The 24,869-nt window shown below is 38.1% G+C and overlaps 1 protein-coding gene across 5 annotated transcripts in view; it reads right to left on the bottom strand.

Annotated features, from left to right (window-relative positions):
• Positions 1-525: 525 nt before the first annotated feature.
• LOC143132456 (uncharacterized) overlaps positions 526-24,869 on the bottom strand; it is a 69,442-nt gene continuing 45,098 nt past the window's right edge. For all 5 annotated transcript variants that reach the window (XM_076292006.1, XM_076292007.1, XM_076292002.1 and 2 more), the window contains 8 exons: positions 18,302-20,164; positions 17,932-18,105; positions 9,968-10,141; positions 5,039-5,203; positions 4,581-4,754; positions 4,311-4,481; positions 2,401-2,447; positions 526-2,271 (listed from right to left, as the gene is read on the bottom strand). In XM_076292006.1, the coding sequence (XP_076148121.1) occupies positions 1,712-2,271; positions 2,401-2,447; positions 4,311-4,481; positions 4,581-4,754; positions 5,039-5,203; positions 9,968-10,141; positions 17,932-18,105; positions 18,302-20,164 (3,328 nt within the window). In that variant the 3' untranslated portion in view covers positions 526-1,711. The remainder of the gene's footprint in view (positions 2,272-2,400; positions 2,448-4,310; positions 4,482-4,580; positions 4,755-5,038; positions 5,204-9,967; positions 10,142-17,931; positions 18,106-18,301; positions 20,165-24,869) is intronic.

The following is a 24,869-nucleotide window of genomic DNA, read 5'->3' as shown; positions in this document are numbered from 1 at the left end:
ATTATAGTGGTTACCATGCTTTAAAATGTGTAAATAGTAAAACAACTTAAAAGTTATTGAAATTGGGAGAAATAGAGAGAGGGATAGAGAAAATGAAGAAAAGTGAAGAAAAGGAAGTGAAAGAAAGTTGGGATGAGAAGTGAGCTATTCAGTTGAATGGAGAGGGACACACAGAAGAGGTTCCATTCAAGTTGCTGCAGGCAGTCAGTGAGAGAGCACAGGTGCAGTTGATTGCATTCTATTTCCTTAATGCCTATTATGATGTCATAAAGCCATGTTAAGTCTATGGAGAATTTTAAAGTTTAGTTTTTATTTAATATCTCAAAAAGTAAAAGTCGTAGAAATATGAAAAATCATAGAACGAAAATTTGCAGCAAGAGCTACGTGTCGAAGTTTGAACCAAGTTTCTACGATAATCGGTTCAAGCCAAATTAGGGCCTGGAAGAATAATAATAAGTCGGAAGAAGCCCGTGGAATAACAATACAGTGCATTTGCATGCACTGTAATAATAAGAAGTCTCCGGATTTCAATAGAGGGGATGCATCCCCTCTAACAAAGTTTATTTTCACAGAAAGAACGCATATTACAAATACATTCATTACAAAACCATGACACCTGCCATCTGTTCCTTGAAAAAAAAGATTTATGACTGTTGTGCTTTCCAAAGCAAAAGTAATTCTCAACACATATGACTATCCTAAGCCATCAAATGTGTCAACATAACAGGCTACATTACGGAAAGTAGGCTACAAATGTGAAGGAAAAGTCCAAGATATTCCATAAATTCAACTCTTCAACTCTCCAATCCTCTGCTGATTCCCTGCTGCACCATACTGTGCCGCCTCAAAAACTTGCATAGGCCAACACAAGTTGAGACTTGACGTGAGATTCAAGCGTAGCCACCGCTGACTTTCAAATTGATAAATGCCATGCTTTGTGTGGAAATGAGCGTACACCTGTCCTCCGCCTGTTTTATCTTGTATGTTCGTTTCGTAAATGAGAGCCACTGTCTTTATGATTGGTGTTCCATTTCCTGATATCCCTAACCACCTAACCACACTCCCTGTAAATAATAACATTCAGACTATATGGAAAAAATATATTAGAAAAAAAGGATAACATGAGCACATGAAAAACACGAAGATTAAGCTTGTCTGACTGTTATTAATTTAAATATTTATGACACTCCCTCATAAATCCCACAAAACCTGGAAGTCTATATAATTTTCATTAAGTTTCATGAGAAAATAACCAATCAAAAGTGTGAGTTTGTAAAGAAAAGAAATAACATTTCTAGAAAAATTCAAATTGATGAGTTTTCAAATGTTCTTTAGCATTCTTTCTAAAACATACAACTCTGTAGTGATTTCAGACCTCAATGTGTAAGTGTTTTTGAGAAATAACGGCAATCAGATGAACCTTGTCTCATTATGACGTACATGTATGATCGCAAATAACTGAGAGTATAAAATAACATGAGATGGATATACTACTGTACCCTCTTACATTTTGATCTCAAAATAGTTCACTTTGTGGTGTTAACTGCATTTCATTTGATAATTACCCTTCTCTATTTATTCTGTACTTCCAAAGTATTATCTCACCTTTTAAATTAATGTACAAAGAAAACCCTGCTATGCATCGAAGTAGTCATGCTTGTTTAAAGTGTTAAATGTGTTTGTTGTGTCCCACAAAAAGGGAAGCATCTTCTCACTGGCACAGAGATACTGAGGAATCCCAAACCCAAAACCCTGGATAGAGAGGCTCTGTGAATGTGGAATGGAATGTGTAGAGAGGTGTGAGGCTGCCTGTGTTAGGGGAGACACTGTAGAAGGACAGAGTCCCTGCTGGCCAGTCCAAATACACCCCTACTCTTCTGGAGAATGTGGAGGGGGCCGGTATGTAGTCACTCTGATTATTGTGTCTCACAGAGAATGTGTTATGAGCACAGTACAGACTCCAGGACTTGTCATTGTATCCCAGCCAGGACTTATCTTTGGTTCCAGTCCAGTACTGGTCACTCAAAGCCCTCCTATTGATGCCTTTATAAGCCACGCCTATAGCAGCGCCATTCCCATTCCACTCAGCCTCCCAGTAACAGCGTCCACTCAGACCCTCTCTACACAGGACCTGATAACAAAACCCCTTAAATCTCTCTGGATGGTTGGGATGGGCCTGCTTCTCAGTTTTCCATGTTGCCTTTCTGTTTGCTTCAGATAAACAGAGATGTGTGCTTACAGTGTTTGGATCCATTGAGAGTTTACAGACATCTACAGAAATTAGAAGACATAACATTTTAGTACTATTGACTGTGCTTGTGTACGTGTCCATACTGTATACAGTATGTGCATGTGCTGGTGTGTGTGTGTGTGTGTGTGTGTGTCTTTACAACTACTTACATTTTTTGGGCCCTGGCCTCAGCCTGAACTCTCCTCCTTTGTCGACACTAGAGACAGAGAGAACCGACAGAAAATGAGTTTCAGTTTCAGGAGGGCTCAACTAACAAGGACACCAAAACAAGAACACTAGTTTTCTGCAGCTGATAGCATCTTTTTAAAGTTGAAAACTTCTCAGAAGTTGTTTTTTTGACAGCTCACCAATTAAAAGCTGAGTCGTTTGTGTATTCCATAACAAATGGCAGAAAGGAAGACGGTACCATATTCATTACTGGAGAAAACTAGTATGTTACTAACATTAACTCTTGATTAGCACACATTGTTATGGCTGCAGACTGTGAACATAGCCCAAGTTGTCCTCTGTTACTTGTAAAGATGCAAACAATGTTGGGAACAACTACATGTGATGCCAAAGAAGAAAATATTTGGACTCACAGTGAAAACACAATAGGCCCTATTTTGGCGATCTAAAATGCATAATCACTAGCGAACAGTTCAAATACATTTAGGGATTTGTCCAGTCCACATTATGTTTCTTAATCAGTCATGGGCAGTGACGTTACTGAGTAATGCGTTACTGACATCACTGCTCATGTTACTCTAATCAGACCCAGTAATCTAACGCGTACTATTTCATTAGCGATAAAATCTGTTTAATTACATTGTTTTCAATTGGAGTGTCCTGACTGCATCAATGCGAGCAGCGAGATGCTACGCAACATTTTGAGTTTCTATTTTCTTTCTGTCGCTTGCGTTGCTGTGCTATTTTAAATGAGGACATAAGGTGTGGTCTGGCGCATGATCTTAAAATCACTATCTTACACAATCTAAAGAATTATGCCACTGACCAAGAAAAAACCTGGTCTATAGCAAAAGGCACATATAGATTGGTTCGAGGGCCAAGCAAGCTGATCAAGAAATTACTCTTCAATTAGAGTTTATGTAGATTTCCCATTAAAATGAATGGGATTTTTTGGATTTAGGCGAAAATGTTTACAACTGTTTCAAGTTACAAGTGTTTGGTCTGTAAATAATGAAGGGGAAACTGATTCTACCATAGAAATCATATATTTCCTAAAGCTTACACCAGAGTCCTGCAACGGGTCGGGTACACTACCCGCATAAAAGTGGCTAAAATGGGTGGATTGTGACATTCCTAAAATTCACTGGTGGGGATACGGGCAGATAATAAACTCCTTGCGGGCAGGTAGCGGATGAGGACCAAAACAGTATTTTAGTTTGCTAAAATAAAACATAAATGAAAAATATGTGAAATATTTTTATGTTTGAATTACCATTACCACATCACAAATATATGTTTTAGTCAACGATAATCTACGACCCTTGACCATCACGTGACGTCACTACTGCGACTTTGATTTCTTCGATGCATCTCGTAGTTGGAGCATTGCCAGCATAGGCATAGGCTTACATATAGGCTACCTGTAATTTCTTGATCAGCTTGCTTGGCCCTCGAACCAATCTATATAGACCCCTATCTTCCATTTAGAAATTAAATTGAAACTTTTGCATCAATTTGAAATGACTGAGTGCCTAGCCACCCCCATTAATATGTGCCTTTTGCTATAGACCAGGTTTTTTCTTGGTCAGTGGCATAATTCTTTAGATTGTGTAAGATAGTGATTTTAAGATCATGTGCCAGACCACACCTTATGTCTTTAATTGCCACACCCCTGGGCGCATTGTTTAAAGGTTGTGTCAGCGATAGCGGGGATCCGTCACTTCTGTTGATGTTCAAACAAAACAGAGAGCTAGCTCCCTACTCCCTCCAAAATTTGAGTTTAAGATAGGAATAAGCTTTGCGTTGTGATAAGAATACGCTTTGCGCTGTGTTTTAGATCACCAAGATAGAGCCCTATATCATTATAATAGAATAGGGCTGTTCTACATACTTCAGTTTAATTTGATAGTGTGAATCTTCTCGTTTAGCAGAGAGCAGCTTCACTCCTGACTCTGTTGGGTGATTGTAGCTCAGGTCCAGTACTCTCAGGTGTGTGGGGTTAGAACTCAGTGCGGAAGCCAAAAATGCACAGCCATCCACAGTAACTAAACAGCAGGACAACCTAGAAAGATGACATTTTGAAATAAATCTTTAGTTTGGAAATAATAACGAAAAAAAAAAAACATAATTGAGAAGTTTCTGGAACTGAATCACCACCAACCTTAATATCTGCAGTTGACACACTGGATTCTTCAATCCAACACAGAGAAACTTCACTCCTGAATCCTGAAGGTCATTGTGACTCATGTCGAGTTCTTTCAGTGGACAATTCGCTGACTGAAGAACTAAGGCAACAGCTTCACAGGACTGTGCAGTAAGTTGACAATCAACAAGTCTAGACAGAGAAAGAACAATATTTGAATTCTGTACATTAAAATTCTACACGTGAAAAACAGTCCAGCATTTCACGGTAAGAAACATTCTGCGTATTGGCTGTGCTAGTGAAGAACAATATGTGAAGTTAACTCCAAGTTATTAAACTGTACAACAATGAAGAAGACTGGGAAATTTAACAAATTGGCTATACACTCACATCCAGCTAACACATACACACACACACAATCACACACACACACACACACACACACACACGCACACACACACGGCCGTAATACGTACCTAAGTGTCTTTAGTTGACATTGCGGAATAGCTGAGAACACATTCTCTGCTGAATCACCGAGGGCATTGTAACTCAGATCCAGCTCTTTGAGATAAGAGTTGTTGGAACTCAGAGCTGAAGCCAAAGTAGAACAGCCTTCCTTTGTCACTGAACAGCCAGAGAGTCTGAAATCAGATTGATGAAGAGATAAAGAGATCTGTATGAGTGTCAAGGAGGTTGTAGTCAGATGAGAACATCAGGCCTGTGTAATGTTTTTTTTGCAAATTAAAACAAAAAGTAATATGCTCTTTATGGCGCAGAGGTCACCACTATATCACAGTCTATGCGTCCAGTCTGACTGGTACTGTCCCTGGAAAGATTTAGATCCAAACACTGGCATTTATCCAACTTAATAGCTGTTAACCATTTTTACAGGACCTGTGAAGAGTAACACATTATTTAATATAAATGCTTATAATTCCTAATGAACAGTGCAATGAATGCAATCAATTACTTCAAATTTTAGGTGAAATAAAAGATGGTCTCATTAACAAAGGTTGCAGAATGATCATCTAGTATCTCTAATTAGCTACACCCCTAGCTTCTTGTCTCCCGCTTCCCTCATACTTAATCACTTTCTTTTTAGGCAGTCGACTAGTTACACAATGCTAAATTAACCATGAATGAGAAAAATCAGTAGCTTTTATATTGTTTGCTATTTGCATAATGTTTTTGACTTTTTTTTCCAAAGTTATATTGTTTGGCTTTTAAGCCTTATTTTGATAGGACAGTAAAGACTGGACAGAATATCAGTGGGAGAGTCATAGACAGTAAAAGAAATGGATGAACAGACTCATTGTTTTCAATGGGAGGGCACTGACACAAATTGAACGTTTTTTCACTTGGTCCCCCAGTACTGCGCAGACTCGCACTTAACTTTGTGACATTAGCCATCGAACGGAATCTTGTAACTCATATGATAGATGGTTCACACAGAAATTCTTCTCACACTTCCTTCACCTTCAAAGTCATCGAAGTTAAATATTTTAAAAAAATGTAATCTCTAGCAAGCGCTGAGCTGTTCTTCACTCTTACGTCTCACGTTCGCTCTGTAGTCCTGCAGCCACTGCACTTCAGCCCATTGCACAAGTTAGGCTACATTACATTCATCCATACAATTCATTACATTTGTACGTAAGTTGAACGTAAGTTCCATCTTAGTTTAATTTCAACCTATATTGAGAGTTTATGAACTACTAATATTTAACCCTCTAACCGCCCATGTCGCAATATTGCGACAAGCGTCATTACTGAATAAAACAGACGATAGACCCGAGTACAGTGTAAAATCCCATTTGTACTCTTGACCACTAGTTGGCAGACACCCAGAGCTTCGAAGCACGCGAGAAACACACGAAGAAGACGTGCATTTCCTCCATAACGCGGAAGCGATGCGGGCCATAGTTTTGCACAAATTGAAGCAGAAATACACCAAATGTTGAAAAAAGGAGAATATCTGAAGGAGAATATCTGCCTTTTGGAGAATATGATCGATGTTCAACATCTAGTATTTACTGAAATGTGCATAATTCACGGTGGTTACCATCCAGTGACGTCACAATATGCAAATTAGATGAGTACATTTACCCCCTTCATAAACTTCTGTTCATACTCAATGATTTTCACATTTACAGTAGGACTTTATCTCTGACCACTTGCAAGCCATGGCCTTTTAAAATTTTGATGTAAAAATAAAAAGGGTTAACAGGTTGCACCACACAAATAGTCTCTGTCAACAATATTGCAAAAACCACGGGCACAATTTCTGCAAAACTTGGTGGAAAGGTGGAGCAGATCCGACTCAAAGAGAATTTCAAAGTATTTCTATATAGTAGCCTGGCTATTTTTTTCCGAACGATAGCGAAAGTCTCTCTGTGTCCATTTAGTGAATTATGAATTTGTGTGTAGCTTTGGCTATTGCCGATGTCATTCATTTCTTCACGTCTTACAACATAAATAAATGCAATAATAGTCTGGTGAAGTCAGAAATGAGCCTGTCTAAAGGTCTCTTGGAAATCATGTGGCATGTTGCATTAAAGAAGCACTATGCAGGTCTGGTTATTCCTTCGCTGTTTCTGGGTTTTCGCCAGATTTGGGCTCACATTTTTCACTACACAGCTCCCCCTGCAGCTTCGGTAGCAAGTGAACCCCCACTAGCTAGCGAGCTAGCCATCAAGAAACCAAGCTAAACACATACAGGGCTCACAATAAAACGGTCGAGCAAACACATTGTTCAAGAGACTATCAAACCACATTACAAAGACGAAGTTCACCCAAGGGTAGGCTACTTACAATTTCAACAGCAACAAAGCCAAGTCGCCGTCCGTTTTGCAGTCTTCTTCGAAACTATAATCTGACTACATTTTCGAGGCACGATTGGATACTTCCGCTGAGTCACATCCGGATTTATTCGGACCAGGTTCAGAAAGTTGCATATTCGGTTTTTCCGCGGAGAAGCGATAGGGGGAGACGAAGCACCCACCAAACGACCCAGAAAGTGTTGTAGAACCATCAGAATGACTCTCAACCTGCATAATTAAGGTAATTTTTGCTAAAATTGTTGCATAGTGCTTCTTTAAATGCACACTCAATTGCGATTCAAAGCAAAAAGTATCACTGATAACGAAGGTAAATTGCATTATAGCATATTTGTAAATGTGCCGACGGCAAACGTTTTGTATGCAGTTGTGGTTAAAGTGAATCGTAGACTATATAATAACCAAATAAAGAAAAGGAGATTATTTGCACCTACGTTCACCAAATAAAGGCCGTGGTTGTGTTTCTACAATATGTTGGCACAAAACGTAATTTCTGTCAGAAACCAAGTAGGCTAAACATTTTCATTGTCATTGTGAACTATGACGATGTCTATGTTCAGTATGTTTTTCATTTATTCAAGCAGTGACATTTGGTTTAATGCATGGGGTAACGTGACGTGTGTCAGACAAAAGATGGGCCTGTCCCTCTCAAAACACCTTAAAATAGTGTGATTAGCAACCAGGGGAGGAAAAAAAAAATCTAGAGAAAACACTGGAACACGGGTCATCTCATTTAAATGGAGGGAACGTCAAATATAACAAGTATAAGTCAGAAGAGCTACAAATGCGACCGATTACACATTTAATTCACCTAAACAGTGTTTGAATCCTGTTTGTACTCACTGGAAATCTTGGACCTAGCAGTTACTGCGCAAAGCACAGATTTCATTACTGTTAATCTGTTATCACAGATTTTATTAGCCATCGAAAACCTCTGAAATGATTATCGTTAGTGTCGTTTTTTTATTAGGTTTACTTGCCTCTATGCAATGCTTTACCTTAACATACAATGGTATCCCATCCCTACGGTGCGTTAGCTTCCCTACAACCGGACATGCTAAACATTCTTCTTACGGGAACCCAACGTTACGTATGAGGTAGTCGAGTCTGTTTTGCCTTGTATTGTTTATGTAGATAATACAGAAGCTACAATGTCGGTACAGGATATATGTTATATGAAGTTTTGGTATTTCAAAAAAATCCTAAAATGAATGGGCTTCTATGGGGGTGAGCAGAGAGATGGTCCCTCCCGCCTCCATTGATTTTCTACTTCAGGGAATTCGCCTGCCCCCTTGGATGGGAAGCAGGTTTGGAGAATCACCCCAGACTGGACTCAAACCTGAGGTCTCTGTGGGCATAGAATGGTGAGTTCCCAGAGCCTACATCTTGATGTGGGTCTGGCTTGTCAGGCTAGTTGAAGCCGACATGTAGCCTACATTTCCGTATAGTCATATCCAATCAGCATTGAAGACTTTTTCGCGACAAAAAAAGTACCTACCACAGGGTAGGTCCTCTTTTGGCCCTGAATTTGTTGGTGAAAACGGCCCTATAGGCCGCTTTATACAATATGTTACAACAGTGGTCAAATCAATTAATAATTCTTGTAAGTGCTTTGTCATTCACAGTCTCTTCAACTGAGCACTGAATTAAATACAAGAGATTCACTGAAAGTGATCATAGGTGGCTTTGAAACTATAAAATCAAGCCAGAAAACATACTGCACACTCCCTCTTGTTGCTCCTGGACGAGATCATGGAATATGGCCCTTCTGATACTTCCACAGCAACACTTTACCCCTCCACTCCCCCCACAGCCCCTCTCCTCTCTCAGACCAGGTTCTACCTCAGCCAATACTACATGCACATAGTGTCTATTTTGCTGACTGGTGCATGTAATGGTGCTAACAAGCACAGGGCACTTTATAACTGAATCTGTTTTACATACATTTATTTTCTACTGCTTTTTACACCTCTATATATATTTTTATATTATTTATAAATTATATTTGTGTACTACTCTACATGACTGTGCAAATTGCCCCTAGGGGATAAATAAAGTGTTTTGAATTTAACTGAATTGAATTACAAAGACTATACCAGACACTTTAAAATGAGGAGACACAGCACTCAAAGAATCCTCCATACAAATGTATGGGGTTAGTTTGTAATGCCAATATGGCAGTTGTCTACACATATCCCGCCCCTTCCTGTGATGTAAGTAACCAGCCACATTATTGGAAACAGCATGATTGATGTCATCTTCTGAAATAGCTGCCCAAAATAGCTGCCTGAAGCCACTACTAAGATGGCCGCTGACAGGGAAACTACATGCGCACAACTGAAGCATTCCGTTCGCGATGCGTCAAAACCATTTTAGAAGACTGGTCTATTTTTTTCGAATGTACGTGCCGCTCTCACGTCTGGTTTAGCTACTTCCATTGATTATAGTGGAAGCTAATTGTTGCAGCAGACACAACACGAACGAAACGCTTTAGTTACGCACCTGGTGTAGCTTCCCTGTGAATAGTGAGACTTGCCTAGAAGGACTTTGACTATACGTATTATGACTAACCTCAGAACCTCCAGTTTACAGTTTGTATCCTCCAGCCCAGCAGAGAGCAGTCTTACACCTGAATCCTGAAGATTATTGTGACTCAGGTCCAGTTCTCTCAAAGCTGAGTTTGCTGACTGTAGAACCGAGACTACAGATGTGCAGGACACATTAGTGAGATTACAGCCAGCCAATCTGCAGAGTAGGAGAGAAAAGAGGTTTGGCATAAAGATTTAAAAAGTTAACTGCAGGCTTCTTGATTCAGTACATACAGTTAACTCCAACATTTTAGTCACCCTTGATGAGGTTTTTATTGTTCATATGGACATACATAATCTTTTGGTGATTTATTTTAATCTCACAATGAAAACAATGAGGATAAATCCAACTCTGAAATGATCTGAGAAAAAAGGAAAATCTCACAAAGAAATATTAATAATAACAAAAACACATTGCCCTTATTATTGGCACCCCTTGAAAATCGTATATATACAAGGCCCATCTTTTGTGGCCATTGTGAACCATTCTGCCTTTGCCATCTCAGTACCCTAATCGGTAACACTTTATAATAACTAAACACAATTAATCATTTATTAAGCCTTTGTTACTTATTAGTTAATGGTTTGTTCATCATTAGTAATTTCTTATTTGTCATCAGTAAAGCATTTGTTCACACAGTTATACATAGTTTGTTCATAGTAAATAAGCCTATATGTTAAATATGTTTATACATTATTGTTAATACTTAATAAATGATGCAATAATATGTTTTTGATTAAGTAATAGTTCTATTATTTAACAGTTGTTACATACACATGCACTAATGATTAGTTAGGGTGAGGATACATATGTTATAAACCACTTCCTAATACTATAATTAATAATTAACTCAGGAGTTACAAATGGTTAGTTAATGATATTTTGTGAGTTCATCTAAAGTGAGGACGTTTTATGCCTTGCAACACATTTACAAATGAGTTATAAAGTTTACTCTTGCATTTATTAATTTAACCGAAACTTTCACCCAAAGCGACTTACACATGTCAATGAAATTAAAGGGCAAGGCCACATTGGTGAACGCCGGGGCTTGAACCCCCAACTTTATGGGTTACTACATGTTAACCTGGCTCCCTATCCACTACACTACCTCTGCCCAGTGGTATTACAACAGTCAATTCAAAAATATAATATAGATATGCGTGTTTACTATGAACAAACCATTTTTAACTGTGTGTAAACATGATTTACAGATGAGAATCAATGTAGGAATAATGCTTTACAAATGAAGAATACAGCATTTAAAAATAGTTTACAGATGTTTAATAACAGTGTGTAGTAGAAGAAAACAGAAACTCTTGCATAGTTGTAGGGGTTTCTATCTGGGCCAAGGTAGTGTAGTGGATAAGGAGCTGGACTAGCATGTAGTAGCCTGAAAAGTTTGGGGTTCGATTCCCGGCTTTCACTGTTATGTCAATGGCCTTCAATTTAATTGACATGTGTACGTTGCTTGTCTGCTAAATGAATGAATGTGAATGCAATCTTTACAACTCATTTGAAAATGTGTTGCAAGCCATAGAAAGTCCTCACTTTAGATAAGCTCACAAAATATCATTAACTAACCACTTGTAACCCCTGAGTTAATCATGAATTATAGTATTAGGAAGTGGTTTATAAAATATGTATCCTCACCCTAACTAATCATTAGTGCATGTGTATATTGCATAATTTATTAAGTATTAACAATAATTCATAAACATATTTTAGATATAGGTTTATTTACTATGAATAAACCATTTATAACTGTGTGTACAAATACTCTATTTATTAGAATTAACATAGGAACAATGCTTTACAAATGATAAACAAAGCATTTTGTAATAGTTTGCAACTGGTTTATAATAAGAAAATGATTTCATAAGTGGTTGTTTCATTACTTATTAAGTATAAATCATGTACTTACAAACATATTTTTTGGATAGGCTTATTTACTATGAACAAACCATTTATAATTGTGTGAACAAATGCTTTACTGATGATAATTTATGTATGAACAAGAAATGACTAATGATGAACAAAACATTAACTAATAAGTAACAAAGGCTTAATAAATGATGAATTGTGTGTAGTTATTATAAAGTGTTACCCCCTAATCTAATCTGTAGAAAAACAGTGGGATGAGTGTAGACCTAGGAATCTGGACGACCTGGGGAGATTTTATAAGGAGGTGGTCTCAAATCCCTTGCTTTGTATTCTCCAACTTTATGGGATGTCATAGGAGAATAGTACGAGCTGTTTTATTGGCAACAGGAGCCAATATACTGTAAGCAGGGGTGCCAATAATTGTGACTGATGTGTTTTTCTTTCTTTATGAGATTTTCCTTTTTCTCAGAATAAACTTCCTTTCATGGTTGGATTTTTCCTCATGGTTTTCATTGTGAGATTACACCAAAAGATTATTTTTTATAACTGTTTTTAGACAACTTTACCAGGGGTGCCAATAATTCTGGAGGGTACTGTATGTAGACCTCAAATCTGCTTCAAATTAACAACTTTAGTCTAAATAAATCTCTAGAATAATAATAAAAAAGATGCAGGCACATTCGACCACCATTTGACATAAATTTTACACCCCCCCCCCTCCGAGGGGGAAGGCTTGCTAACAGCTCACCATTGAGTCAATGGGGGGGAATCGCTAGCAGTTACACTTTTACGCCCCCACAGGGTTCAGCTTGTTTCTGAACACAATGTATGCTATCAACCCAATTCCGCCTCAATTTCCCGATGTGATGACAAATTTATCTGGTAAAGGTGCAACTTATGAGTATGTGGTATTATAGCATGAGGCTTAGCTTTCTCAACAGAGCTAAACAGTCTTGCCATTTAAAACGGTTCAAGTGAGTCCATGCGAGACAGTTCTGGCAGTGTAACTGGAATACCAAAACTTGGGAACTTAAAGGTACAGTCAGTGATTGCACTTTATTTCAAGCCCATAACATTTATTGTCACTTTCAGATATCATCTCCTCATGATTTGCTAGCTACCCATTCCATGAGGACACTGTTAAAAAAAAAAACGGTCTCTGTAGGCAGCCCAGGCTCCGGAAATTGGAAACAAACAAGTGGGAGCAGCCTGTCCCCCAAATAAAACCAAACCCTGAGTGGAGTATATTGAAGGGAGGGGTAAGCAACCTCTCTGGTGTGTTTTGTTTGGTACTTGGTTAAAATATAAATGTGTGTTGTTTTGGACAAAAGTATCTGCTAATAATTGTAAATATAAACAAAAACATAAACAAAAGCTACTTCCTGCGCAATCGCTGACCTCACCTTTAATGTTACCCTAAACCTTGCTGACACACAAATAACTCTGAGGCTGAAAGATTTAATCTTGTTAAGGTGTTTTCTGTACTCACACAGGTGCACCTCCATAGGTTATATTCAATCAAATCAAACACTTGGGGTTTCATCCACCAATTTCAGGCGGTAACCACTGTTATAACTAGATGCTAGGGCTGTAACGATATGCGATTCGAAACCGAAATTGTGACACTCGTCCACAAAGCTGTGTCGCGGTGTGAAAAGGCAAAACCGCGACACACCCTTTCTAGTGTTTCATGCAGTGCTTTGCAGCTTACGCGGCCGCATAAGCAACACACATCTCCCGCTTTACTTACTGGTAGCCTATGTTGTCCAAAATTAAATAAATAAATCATAATTTCATACCTCTCGTTGCTTTCATTGTAGACTATGTTTTCAACTTTACCAAACAGTATAGAAGTAAACCCCCTCACCTTGCCCCGCTCTCTGTCGCTCTCCCTCCCTCTACCTCTCTCGCTCAATGGATAAGCGCCAGTCGGCCAACACAATCCAAATAAAACATTCACAATCGTGAAAGCAAGGACGCATAGAAGATGACTAGCTAAATTGCTATTAAATCCACTTAGCATCATTAGCATGCTGCACATATTTGTTTAAAACTCTTGCATTCAAGTTGACTGATCATTTCAATACCAATGTTTCCCAAAAGGGCCTGTCCCAAGGAGCACAAGTATTACCTTGAAACTTAAAACACACATCAGGAAACTGAACAGTCCAATCAGTAGACTATGATAAGGTAGCCAACTATGCTACTTTGTTTACAATATGTCCAGGCTTCAACCAGACAGCTGCATTAAAGAGGTAGAGTAATAGAAATAGTAGGCCTAGCCTATAGGCTAATCTGCATAAAGTGTGCTGTCATAAATATCAGACAGTATTTCTCTCTTTGGTAACACTTTACACTTGACATAAGAGTGACATGACACTGTCATAAACACATGACAGTCATGACACATGAAACCTAACCCTAACCCTAACCTCTAATCCTAATACTACGCCCAACCCTAACCCTAAGCATAACTCTAAACCTAACCCTAATCCTAACCCTAAATTGTTATGACAAAAACCGAATGTCACTTAATAACAGAAGCGTTATGTCATAAATGTTTATGACTTGTTTATGACACGTTCATGTCACTCTTATGTCGACACTGTCAAGTAAAGTGTAACCCTCTCTTTTTATATCAGGATATAAAATAATACAGTTATATTACATATTACTGTATATTGTAATCCTCTGGTGTTCTAAGGTAGGCTATTGAAATGTTTAATAAAATGTCTACCCCCCCCCCTCAAAAAAAAAGAAAAGAAAAATCGAGGTTTGTATCAAATCGTGGGTCAAAAATCGCGATCCAAACCGAATCGTGAGGTCGGTGTATCGTTACAGCCCTACTAGATGCCGAACTATCTATGCAGTCTATGCAGATAGACATATGTATCTATGCAGAAACACCAAAATCCAGGGGCTCAAAATAAAAGCACCCACCAAGGGAAAAAAAACATGTAGCATCCTCAAACCAAATCAATGTCCCCCAAATGGTCTAAGCCCTGAACCCTCAATGACTTAAGGCAAGACTCGGCAGGTGAAAACATCATTTTTTCATGCACTGGTCAATTTCGAGATTTTGAGCTAGTTTGTTACCTTAGCATGTATTCTATCACACTACTACAACAAAAAAGTCCGATTTACACATTTAGGTGTTTATTTCATTATATTGTGTCTACTCGCGCCTGTATATTTCTCCTAAATTCAGCAAAAGTTAGCATTTTAACCTTGCATGCACTCCCGCGACAGTGATCCGAAACAGATCATGTATAGTACCGTTGCAAAGCTCTATTTTTCCTGTAACACGCTATGTGATCCATATATTAGGGCCCTATGAAATCTGTTTTATTATTTTGCAAATTCCGTTTTATTTTTCTCAAATTCCGTTTTTTCGGATTTTTTTTTTTTTTTACTTGTCTTCACTTATAAAAACTCAATGACAGACACAATTCAGCTTTTTAAATATTCAGCAAAGCCAATCATTCAAAATTCTCCAACATTGAGCCAAACATTCAACAAATCTCTGCGCAAAAACAACAGTTAGGGCCTAGGGCCTACATATAACTTCAACTACATGGCCATAACTAGGCGGCAAGTTTAGATCTCAATAAAAGGGCACTTTGTAACTCAAAATGTCCCACTACTTAAAAGTAGCCTATTTTTTGTAGATTCTTGTTTTATTTTAAATATGTGCTGCGTTCTAGAGCATTTAGCCTACCATCATTAGCACACATCTCTACTGAAGGATGGCTACATGATGGTAAGGCGCTTGATGTTGAGCTCTCTCGTTGGTGAGATTCTATTGCAGCACTTTTTGAATGGTGGGTCTGCGCGTCTGCTTGAAGTTGCTGACATTCGTGTCTGGGAATGGGACTGTTTGCAATGTTTCAAGAAAGTGACATAGTGGTATGTCATCTTCTGCACACATTTCAACAATCTTCCACAAACTCACGTCTTGCATCTACTGATTTTGTCTTTGTCTTGGCTGGAGAGATTTGCCCGCAGTGGATTTAGCTTTGTTCTTAAGATGCCCTTTTGATTTCTATGGTCGCGTATATTTGCGAGTCAGGTCAATTATATGTTGCAATCTTGCAAACTAGTTGTTTTCAGACTCATAGTAGTAATTGGGGTATTGTTTAGCCCAGTTATCTAGCAATCAAGCAGTTTAGTGTTTTGCCACCGTTGTCGGGATCGCGTCACGCACCAATCAACAAACTCAATGCACATGAATATTTGAGCTATGATTACTAGGCTACGGAACGCGTTTAACTAATGTCTTTTGGTCACGGTTTGCAGAGACCTTCTTATATGCTTTTTGTTTTAAAGTAAACTGAAATAAAAGTGAAGCAAGTAGAAAAAACACCCGTTTATTTATGTGTCAACAGAATATCTGCAAATTCCATGCAATTCCGTGTTCATAGGAGAATTCCGTTTTCATGTGTAGATTCTTTGATTCCGTCCGCGTTTTCCGCATCGCGGAAATCATAGGGCCCTAATATATGGACACTTCCTTTGTATCAGCAACCAATCGCGAAAATTCAAAGGCGAGTCTAGGCTGAGAACGGAATCTCATTGGCTGTCTTTTAAGGCTGTTTTCTCACAATGAGTTTCCTCTCCCACTCTGAGCACGAAATCTCCACTTCAGAAGCACTTACATACACCAAACTTTCTAAACTTATGCCTAACTATATGTAGAAGAAAAGAGGGGATTGTTGATATATTATTCCTAGCCTGACTTACATGACATTATATGCCTAAAAACATGGCAAAATCGATTTTTTAAGGCTATTGACAGCATATTCTGATTTACAGGATAACAAAAGTAGGTATCCATAAATCCCTCTGTAATTTTCCCCCATCTAATATCTGAACACAATGAAAACATAATTTTGAACCTGGCTGTATCCAATGCTCAGATTTCGTGTTTTAAAATGTATGGAAATTAGTGCATAATTAATTAGATAATGCCTAATTTGCATATGTAAACATTACATTATAGAAAACTTGTAATACATTTTTTCTCATATTAATGTAAGTAATCAACTGGGGAAGTTTCATAGTGATATCTGCTTGTTAAAAATCTTACCCTATTCACCTGTAGTGTCTCGCCTTAAAAGACATGAGCTGGTAAGTGATTGCCTGAGTCTCAAAATCCCCCTTAAAGGACAAGTTTTTTTTTTACACTTAAAGCCCTGTTTTCAGATAGTTTATGATTAAATAGAACATTTAAGATTTAAATTTGGACACATGCTGCTGTCCTGAGAATTTTTGGTTTCTGTGGTAGCACCCCCCCACCTCCACAACACTGCATAGGTGCACTAGAACAATCTTTCTAAAACGCATTAAACTTTCGTTTACAAAGACGTGAAACTCACCGAGTGATCAGGGGTGTTCACTGATATGCTCACACAAAAATCGCTGCAAAAGATGCTTTCCAACAGGTGTTTTACCATTCATTGTTAAACTGTGGAGCTATTTTTCCAAACGCCTCACACCCGTACATTCTTCCGTTGAGAGCTTGAATAATAGACACTCCAGCCCAGTTGGTAGTGATAATGCACCTTACACCGTACACTTGTCAATTACAAGCAAACCACTGGCATTTCATTGAATACACAGAAGTAACAGAAGATCGCTGTCTTGAAGTATTTTGCAACAGACAGCTAAAAATGGGGCAATTTTGTGCAGTTCCGAATTGCGGGAAAATTTGTGGCAAAAACTCACAGACTTCCTTTCAAACGAAAGTTTAATGCATTTTAGAAAGATTGTTCCAGTGCACCTATGCAGCGTTGTGGAGGTGGGGGGGTGCTACCACGGAAACCGAAAATTCTCAGGACAGCAGCATGTGTCCAAATTTCAATCTTAAACGATCTATTTAATCATAAACTATCTGAAAACAGGGCTTTAAGTTTAAAATACCGAGCTTGTCCTTTAAGGTCTAAAGCGTTCTGCATATAGGCACTGACATGAGTGCAACGACCCTTTCGGTCATCTGCCAATGCAAACCATTGTTGAAATTGTTAACTGACAATCATTCGATAAACAGTGGATTTACAAATACAGACCTCAGTATCTGCAGATTAGACTGTTGATTCTTCAGCCCAGGTGAGAGCAGATTCACTCCTGAATCCTGAATGTCATTGATACTCAGGTCCAGTTCTCTCAGAGGGAAATCTCCAGACCTCAGAGCTGAAGCTAATGTTTCACAGGACTCTTTGGTTAGTTTACAACCAGCAAATCTACAGAAAGAGACAGATATAGGGCATAGGATACAGTTTAGAAGCGCACTCTGTGTCATATGAAGTAAACATTTTACAGTAAACAAGTAGACATTTGATAGCAAATACTGTATTCGTCAATGCAACTGTCCCTTTCACTCTCAAATAAAAAAACTCGATAGTTGTTTTCTCAAGATACAACAAACTGAAAACTCACAGTGCTTTTCTGCAGCATCTCACAGCTGGGAGCAATCTCCTACGACCCTCATCTGATGTGTTGTACTTCCTTAGGTCAAACTCATCCAGCTCTTCTTCTGACATTAGAAGCATATAGACCAATGCTGTGCAGTGTGCAAGTGTGAACCTGGTTTTGTACATCTTTGACTGGAGAAAGTCTTGAATGTCATCATGAACTGAGCAATCACGCATTTCAGTCAAGCAGTGGAGTATGTTGATCCATCTTTCTGGTTGAACATTATTCTGCTGCATGACCTTGAGATTCTTGACCGTTTTCTTCCTACTCTCTGGATTGCTCTCTGTGTGTGGCAGCACACCATGAAGTAGTTTCTGGTTGGATTCCAGTGATATGCCATGAAGGAAGCGAATGAAGAGATCTAGGTAACCATTGTTACTCTCCAAGGCTTTGTCCACTGCTTTCTTTAGAAGAACATCCAAAGGAACCACTTCTGGCACAGATTCATATTTCTCACCAAGGAAACACCCAAGCACCTTCATGTTTTTGTTTAGATAGCAGTAAAACACATAGAGAGCAGCAAAGAACTCTTGCACACTTCTATGCACAAAGCAGTAGACCTTCTTCTGATGCAGGACATATTCCTCCTTGAGAAAGATTTCAGTGCAAATCCCAGAGTATACTGTGGCATCACTGACATCAATGGCACATTTTTTCAGGTCCTCGTCATAAAAGATGATATTGCCCCTCAGCAACTGATTTAAAGCCAGCTCACCAAGTTTCAGTAAACTCTCCTTGTTCGACTCCAGAAGTTTCTTTGAGTCGTTTTCAGTGTCTTCCTGAAATTTCTTGTTCTTTATCTTTGTTTGAATGATCAAGAAGTGAATGTACATTTCGGTCAGAGTTTTAGGAATCTCCTCTTGACCCTGGATTTGCTCAAACACCAATGCTAAAATCCAACAGAAAACTGGGATGTGACACATTATGTGGAGGCTCTTTGAAGTCTTCATGTGTGAAATGATTCTGTTGAATTGATCCTTATCATTACTGAATCTTCTTCTGAAGTATTCCTTTTTCCCTGAATCATCGAATCCTTGTATCTCTGTCACACGGCTGATAAACTCAGGGTCAACCTGACTGGTGGCTGCTGGTCTAGAGGTTATCCAGATCTTTGCAGAGGGACAAAGAGTTCCTTTGATCAGACTTCCTACCAAGACACCGACTGATGATATTTTAGTGACATCATACAACTCCTTGGAGAAATCCAGCTGAAATTGACTCTCATCTAAACCATCAAAGATGAAGACCGTTTTGTATTGCTCATATGTCATTGGATCCAGCTCTTTCAGTTCTGGGTGAAACTCTAGCAGGAGTCCATGAAGACTGTACTGGTTATCCTTAACCAAATTCAGTGCCCGAAAAGGAAAAACGATCATAAAATGGACATCTTCATTGGCGTGTCCCTCTGTCCAGTCCACAATAAACTTCAGCACAGAGATGGTTTTTCCAATACCGGCAATGCCCTTGGTTAGCACTGTCTTGATTTGTTGCTCTTGATTGGTTGCACTAAGGTCTTTGGATGCATGAGTTGGCAATGGTCTGAAGATGTAATTGCAATGGATTTTAACATCCTGTGAGATTTGTTTCCTGGATGTTTTCCTGGATGACAGTTCAATCTGTAGAACCTCATGTTCTTCGTTGACTCCTTCACTATCTCCCTCTGTGATAAGGAGCTCTGTGTACAGCATACTGAGTGGACTTTGGGTTTCTTGAACAGTGATGGTTTCAATCAAGTTTTCATTCTTGCGTTTCAGAGTGGCTTTATGATTCTGAATAATTCCCTGTAGATCACTCATTGGCAGGTCAGGATGGTCACATGTTGGCATACTGCAGAGCAGCACAATAAAATGTAAAAGAAACAATGAAAGAGTCAGTTATGTTTACACTGAAAGAGAGAGAGGTAGGTTATAGAAGATAATATTGTTGCCAAAACCAGACAATAATCTAATGTAATATGTATCCAATATACGACAGATCTATATCAAGATTAAATGAATTACACAATGTCATCACAGTTCATACTTCAATGACAAACGATGGCAAACAATGCCAAACTAATGCCTTCAGGCATATTACCACATCTTTAAAATATGTATAATTACTCTGAAGGAGAGAACAATTGAAACTATAACTGAGCAGCTTCACCTTTAACTAGATGTACCCCAGAGCCAGTGATGCCAGTAACGCGTTACTTAGTAACGCGCTAGTCTATTTTTACCACTTTTTTCAGTAACGAGTAATCTAACGCGCTACTATTTACAAACCAGTAATCAGATTAAAGTTACTTATCTAAGTTACTGTGCGTTACTATTTTTGTCATTTTCCTTAATAAAAAGATATATTCTTTGCTTTCTTCTTGTCTTGGGGATTAATGTCGGCTATGCTCACGTTTTCAGCATGAGGACAATTCACGTGCAGCGACACAAACGTAAACAACAATGGAGGGAGAGAGAGAGATGCACATTTCATCAGTCATTACTTTGATTTTGTGTGAGCTAAACATGACAACATTAAGGTACATTGTACATTCTGTGCTGGCGACAAAGTGCTGTCTAGCTAGACATCCCAAGTCTCCCGAAGTTTTGGGAGTCTCCCACATATTGATAGCGGCTTCCTGACGCCCGCAAATTACATAAAATCTCCCGGAACCTAGAGCGAACAAGAGCACGCAAGCCAGACCGGACATCAAATCAAAGATTCTAGAATCTTTGCTTCAAATCGCGTGTGCATAGCTTAATGCGCACACAACGAAGAGGGAGAGAGAGAGGAGTGGTGCGTTTGTGCCTGAAGCGCATCCAAGACAGAGAGCATCCTGGTCTGTTTTGCTAAATCAACCAATCCGTTTTCAGTGTAAGTGCTTATATCTCTTTTCTCCCAAACATAATTAATCAGTCCAGTCAGTGTATCTAGGAACAGAAGCGTCATGGCAGCGTCAGTGCCCCTCAAAAAGTTAGATTTAAGACCCATTTCACAGACTACACAAAAGTGTACCCAATTGTCTCAAAAGATTAAAACATAACTAGAAAAGCATTTCCTGAAGGAAATATAGTGCATGAAAATGCAAAAATATGATGAGTTCATATGGTTAAATTATTTGCTTGATAGATAAGGTTTACTATAGTTGGAATGACTGAACAGTTAAATAGGTTGATAATTGAAATGGTTAAATTATTTAGGCAGATAGTTGACGATAACTAACAGTTGGAATGGCTCCAATGTTAACAAAGATAATAATGCTAACCAAGTTACTATGCTAACTAGCATGCTAACAATGTTAAAATGTTAACTATGCTAACCATATGACTTAGCTAACCTAGCTAATCATTTTTATTAGTTATGATAACTATGCTAATTAGCATGTTAACATGCTAACGATGCTAACCATGTGACTTAGCTAACTTAGCTAATCATTTTTAGCAGTTTTGCTAAAAATGTTCATTAGCATGCTAACACGTTAGCATGCTAACTATGCTAACCATGTGACTTAGCTAACTTAGCTAATCATTTTTAGCAGTTTTGCAAAAAATGCTAACTAGCATGCTAACATGCTAACTATGCTAACCATGTGACTTAGCTAACTTAGCTAATCATTTTTAGCAGTTAAGCTAAAAATGCTAACTAGCATGCTAACATGCTAGCATGCTAACTATGCTAACCATGTGACTTAGCTAACTTAGCTAATCATTTTTAGGAGTTTTGCTAAAAATGCTAACTAACATGCTAATTAGCATGCTAACATGCTAGCATGCTAACTATGCTAACCAAGTTACTTAGCTAACTTAGCTAACCAGCTACAGTGGGTAGGAGTCATAGTTGATGACAAGTAACAGTTACAATGGCTGAACAGTTAAAAAGTTCAGTAGTTTAAAGGGTTAAATTGTTTAACATTGAAATATTGTAGTGAGGACTTTTATTTTGAAACAGTGTTTGGCAGAGGAAGCAGTTGGACAGGATGTGTAGTCTTAATAGGGCCAGTTTGTATGCTTAAAGCCTGAGACTGGCAGTTGATGCAGCTGGCCCGAACACCTGCCATAGGATTCTAATTGCTTAACGGCAGTCTTAATAGAGCCATATTGTATGCTTAAAGCCTGAGACAGAGTATATAGTTTAAAAGTTAAATGTAGATAGTGTAATGGATGTTGATAGACAGAAAGTTGAATGGATGTTGATAGGCAGATTGTTTAATGGATGTTGATGGATAGTTTAATGGGTGGATGAGTGAATGGTTTGAAGAGGATGAATGGATAGAAAGTTGGAGGAAATGTGTCATATCCTTGTAGAATGGAGAGACAGAGAGAGTTGGTCTAGTTCAGTAGAAAGCAGTTGATACAGGTGCAATCAGTTGAACTGATTCTTTGATGGGGCCTAGATGAGCAGCTGGAAGATAATACCAGGTGCAAATCAAGTTAATTAGTCCATTGTGATGTCATCAGCCCATGTTAAGTCTATGGGGAAATTTTGAGCAGTTTTTAATTAATAGTTTAAAAAGTATAAAAGTTACAAAGATGAAAAATACAAAGCCTACGCAACGCAGTTTGAATGAAGTTTCTACGTTAAACGGTTGAAGCTGCATTAACTGCGTTAGAAGAAGAAGAATAACTAGAAAAGCATTTCCTGAAGGAAATACAGTGCATGAAAATGCAAAAAATATGATGTAAAATATCATACAGAGTAAAAACAAACTATATTGATTGCTAGGTAGATGAGGTTTAATATAGTTGGAGTGACTGAACAGTTAAATAGGTGGATAGTTTATATGGTTAAATGATTTGCTTGGTAGATAAGGTTTAATATAGTTGGAATGATTGAACGGTTAAATAGGTGGATAATGCTTAACTTAGTTAACTTAGCTAATTTTTTCATTTTTAGTAGTTATGCTAACTAGCATGTTAGCAATGCTAACTATGTTAACCATGTGACTTAGCTAACCTAGCTAATTAATTTGATCAGTTTTGCTAACTATGCTAACTAGCATGCTAACATGCTAGCATGTTAACTATGCTAACCATTTTACTTAGCTAACTTAGCTAATCATTTTTAGAAGTTTTGCTAAAATGCTAACTAGCATGCTAACATGCTAGCATGCTAATTATGCTAACCATGTGACTTAGCTAACTTAGGTAATCATTTTTAGTAGTTTTATAAAAAATGCTAACTAACATGCTAGCATGCTAACTATGCTAACCATGTGACTTAGCTAACTTAGCTAATCATTTTTAGCAGTTTTGCTAAAAATGCTAACTAGCATGTTAACATGCTAGCATGCTAACTATGCTAACCATGTGACTTAGCTAACTTAGCTAATCATTTTTAGCAGTTTTATAAAAAATGCTAACTAGCATGCTAACATGCTAGCATGCTAACTATGCTAACCATGTTACTTAGCTAACTTAGCTAATCAATTTTAGTAGTTTTGCTTAAAATGCTAACTAGCATGCTAACAAGCTAGCATGCTAACATGCTAACTATGCTAACCATGCGTAAGAGTCATAGTTGATGACAAGTAACAGTTACAATGGCTGAACAGTTAAAAAGTTCAGTAGTTTAAAGGGTTAAATTGTTTAACAATGAAATATTGTAGTGAGGACTTTTATTTTGAAACAGTTTTTGGCAGTGGAAGCAGTTGGACAGGATGTGTAGTCTTAATAGGGCCAGTTTGTATGCTTAAAGCCTGAGACTGGCAGTTGAGATCCAGGTGGCCCGAACACCTGCCATAGGATTCTAATTGCTTAACGGCTCTATTGTGATGTCATCAGCCCATGTTAAGTCTATGGGGAAATTTTGAACAGTTTTTAATTAATAGTTTAAAAAGTATAAAAGTTACAAAGATGAAAAATACAAAGCCCACATGTCGTAAGTAAGACCTACGCAACGCAGTTTGAATGAAGTTTCTACGTTAAATGGTTGAAGCTGCATTAACTGCGTTAGAAGAAGAAGAAGAAGCCTAGGAAGAACAGTACAGTGCATTTTCATGCACTGTAATAAGCATAAGAATAAGAAGCCTAGGAAGAACATTACAGTGCATTTTCATGCACTGTAATAATAAAATGCCTTGGAATAACAGTACAGTGCATTTTCATGCACTGTAATAAGAATCAGAAGAAGCCTAGGAAGAACAGTACAGTGCATTTTCATGCACTGTAATAATAATAATAAGAAGAAGCCTAGGAAGAACAGTAGAGTGCATTTTCATGCACTCTAATAAGAAGAAGAAGAAGAAGAAGAAGAAGAAGAAGAAGAAGCCTAGGAAGAACAGTAGAGTGCATTTTCATGCACTCTAATAATCGTAAGAATAAGAAGACTTGGAAGAACAGTATAGTGCATTTTCATGCACTATAATAAGAATAAGAAGAAGAAGAAGAAGAAGCCTAGGAAGAACAGTACAGTGCATTTTCATGCACTGTAATAATAAGAAGAAGAAGCCTAGGAAGAACAGTAGAGTGCATTTTCATGCACTCTAATAAGAAGACTTGGAAGAACAATATAGTGCATTTTCATGCACTATAATAAGAAGACTTGGAAGAACAATATA

This window comes from Alosa pseudoharengus, unplaced genomic scaffold (genome assembly GCF_046254945.1).
Source record: "Alosa pseudoharengus isolate Yale_2024_CS ecotype anadromous, Long Island Sound unplaced genomic scaffold, YU_APseudo_1.1 YU_APseudo_1.1_scf_19, whole genome shotgun sequence".
NCBI lineage: Eukaryota > Metazoa > Chordata > Actinopteri > Clupeiformes > Clupeidae > Alosa > Alosa pseudoharengus.
The sequence above is the reverse complement of the archived record's forward strand: the minus strand, read 5'-3'. Positions and strand labels throughout refer to the sequence as shown.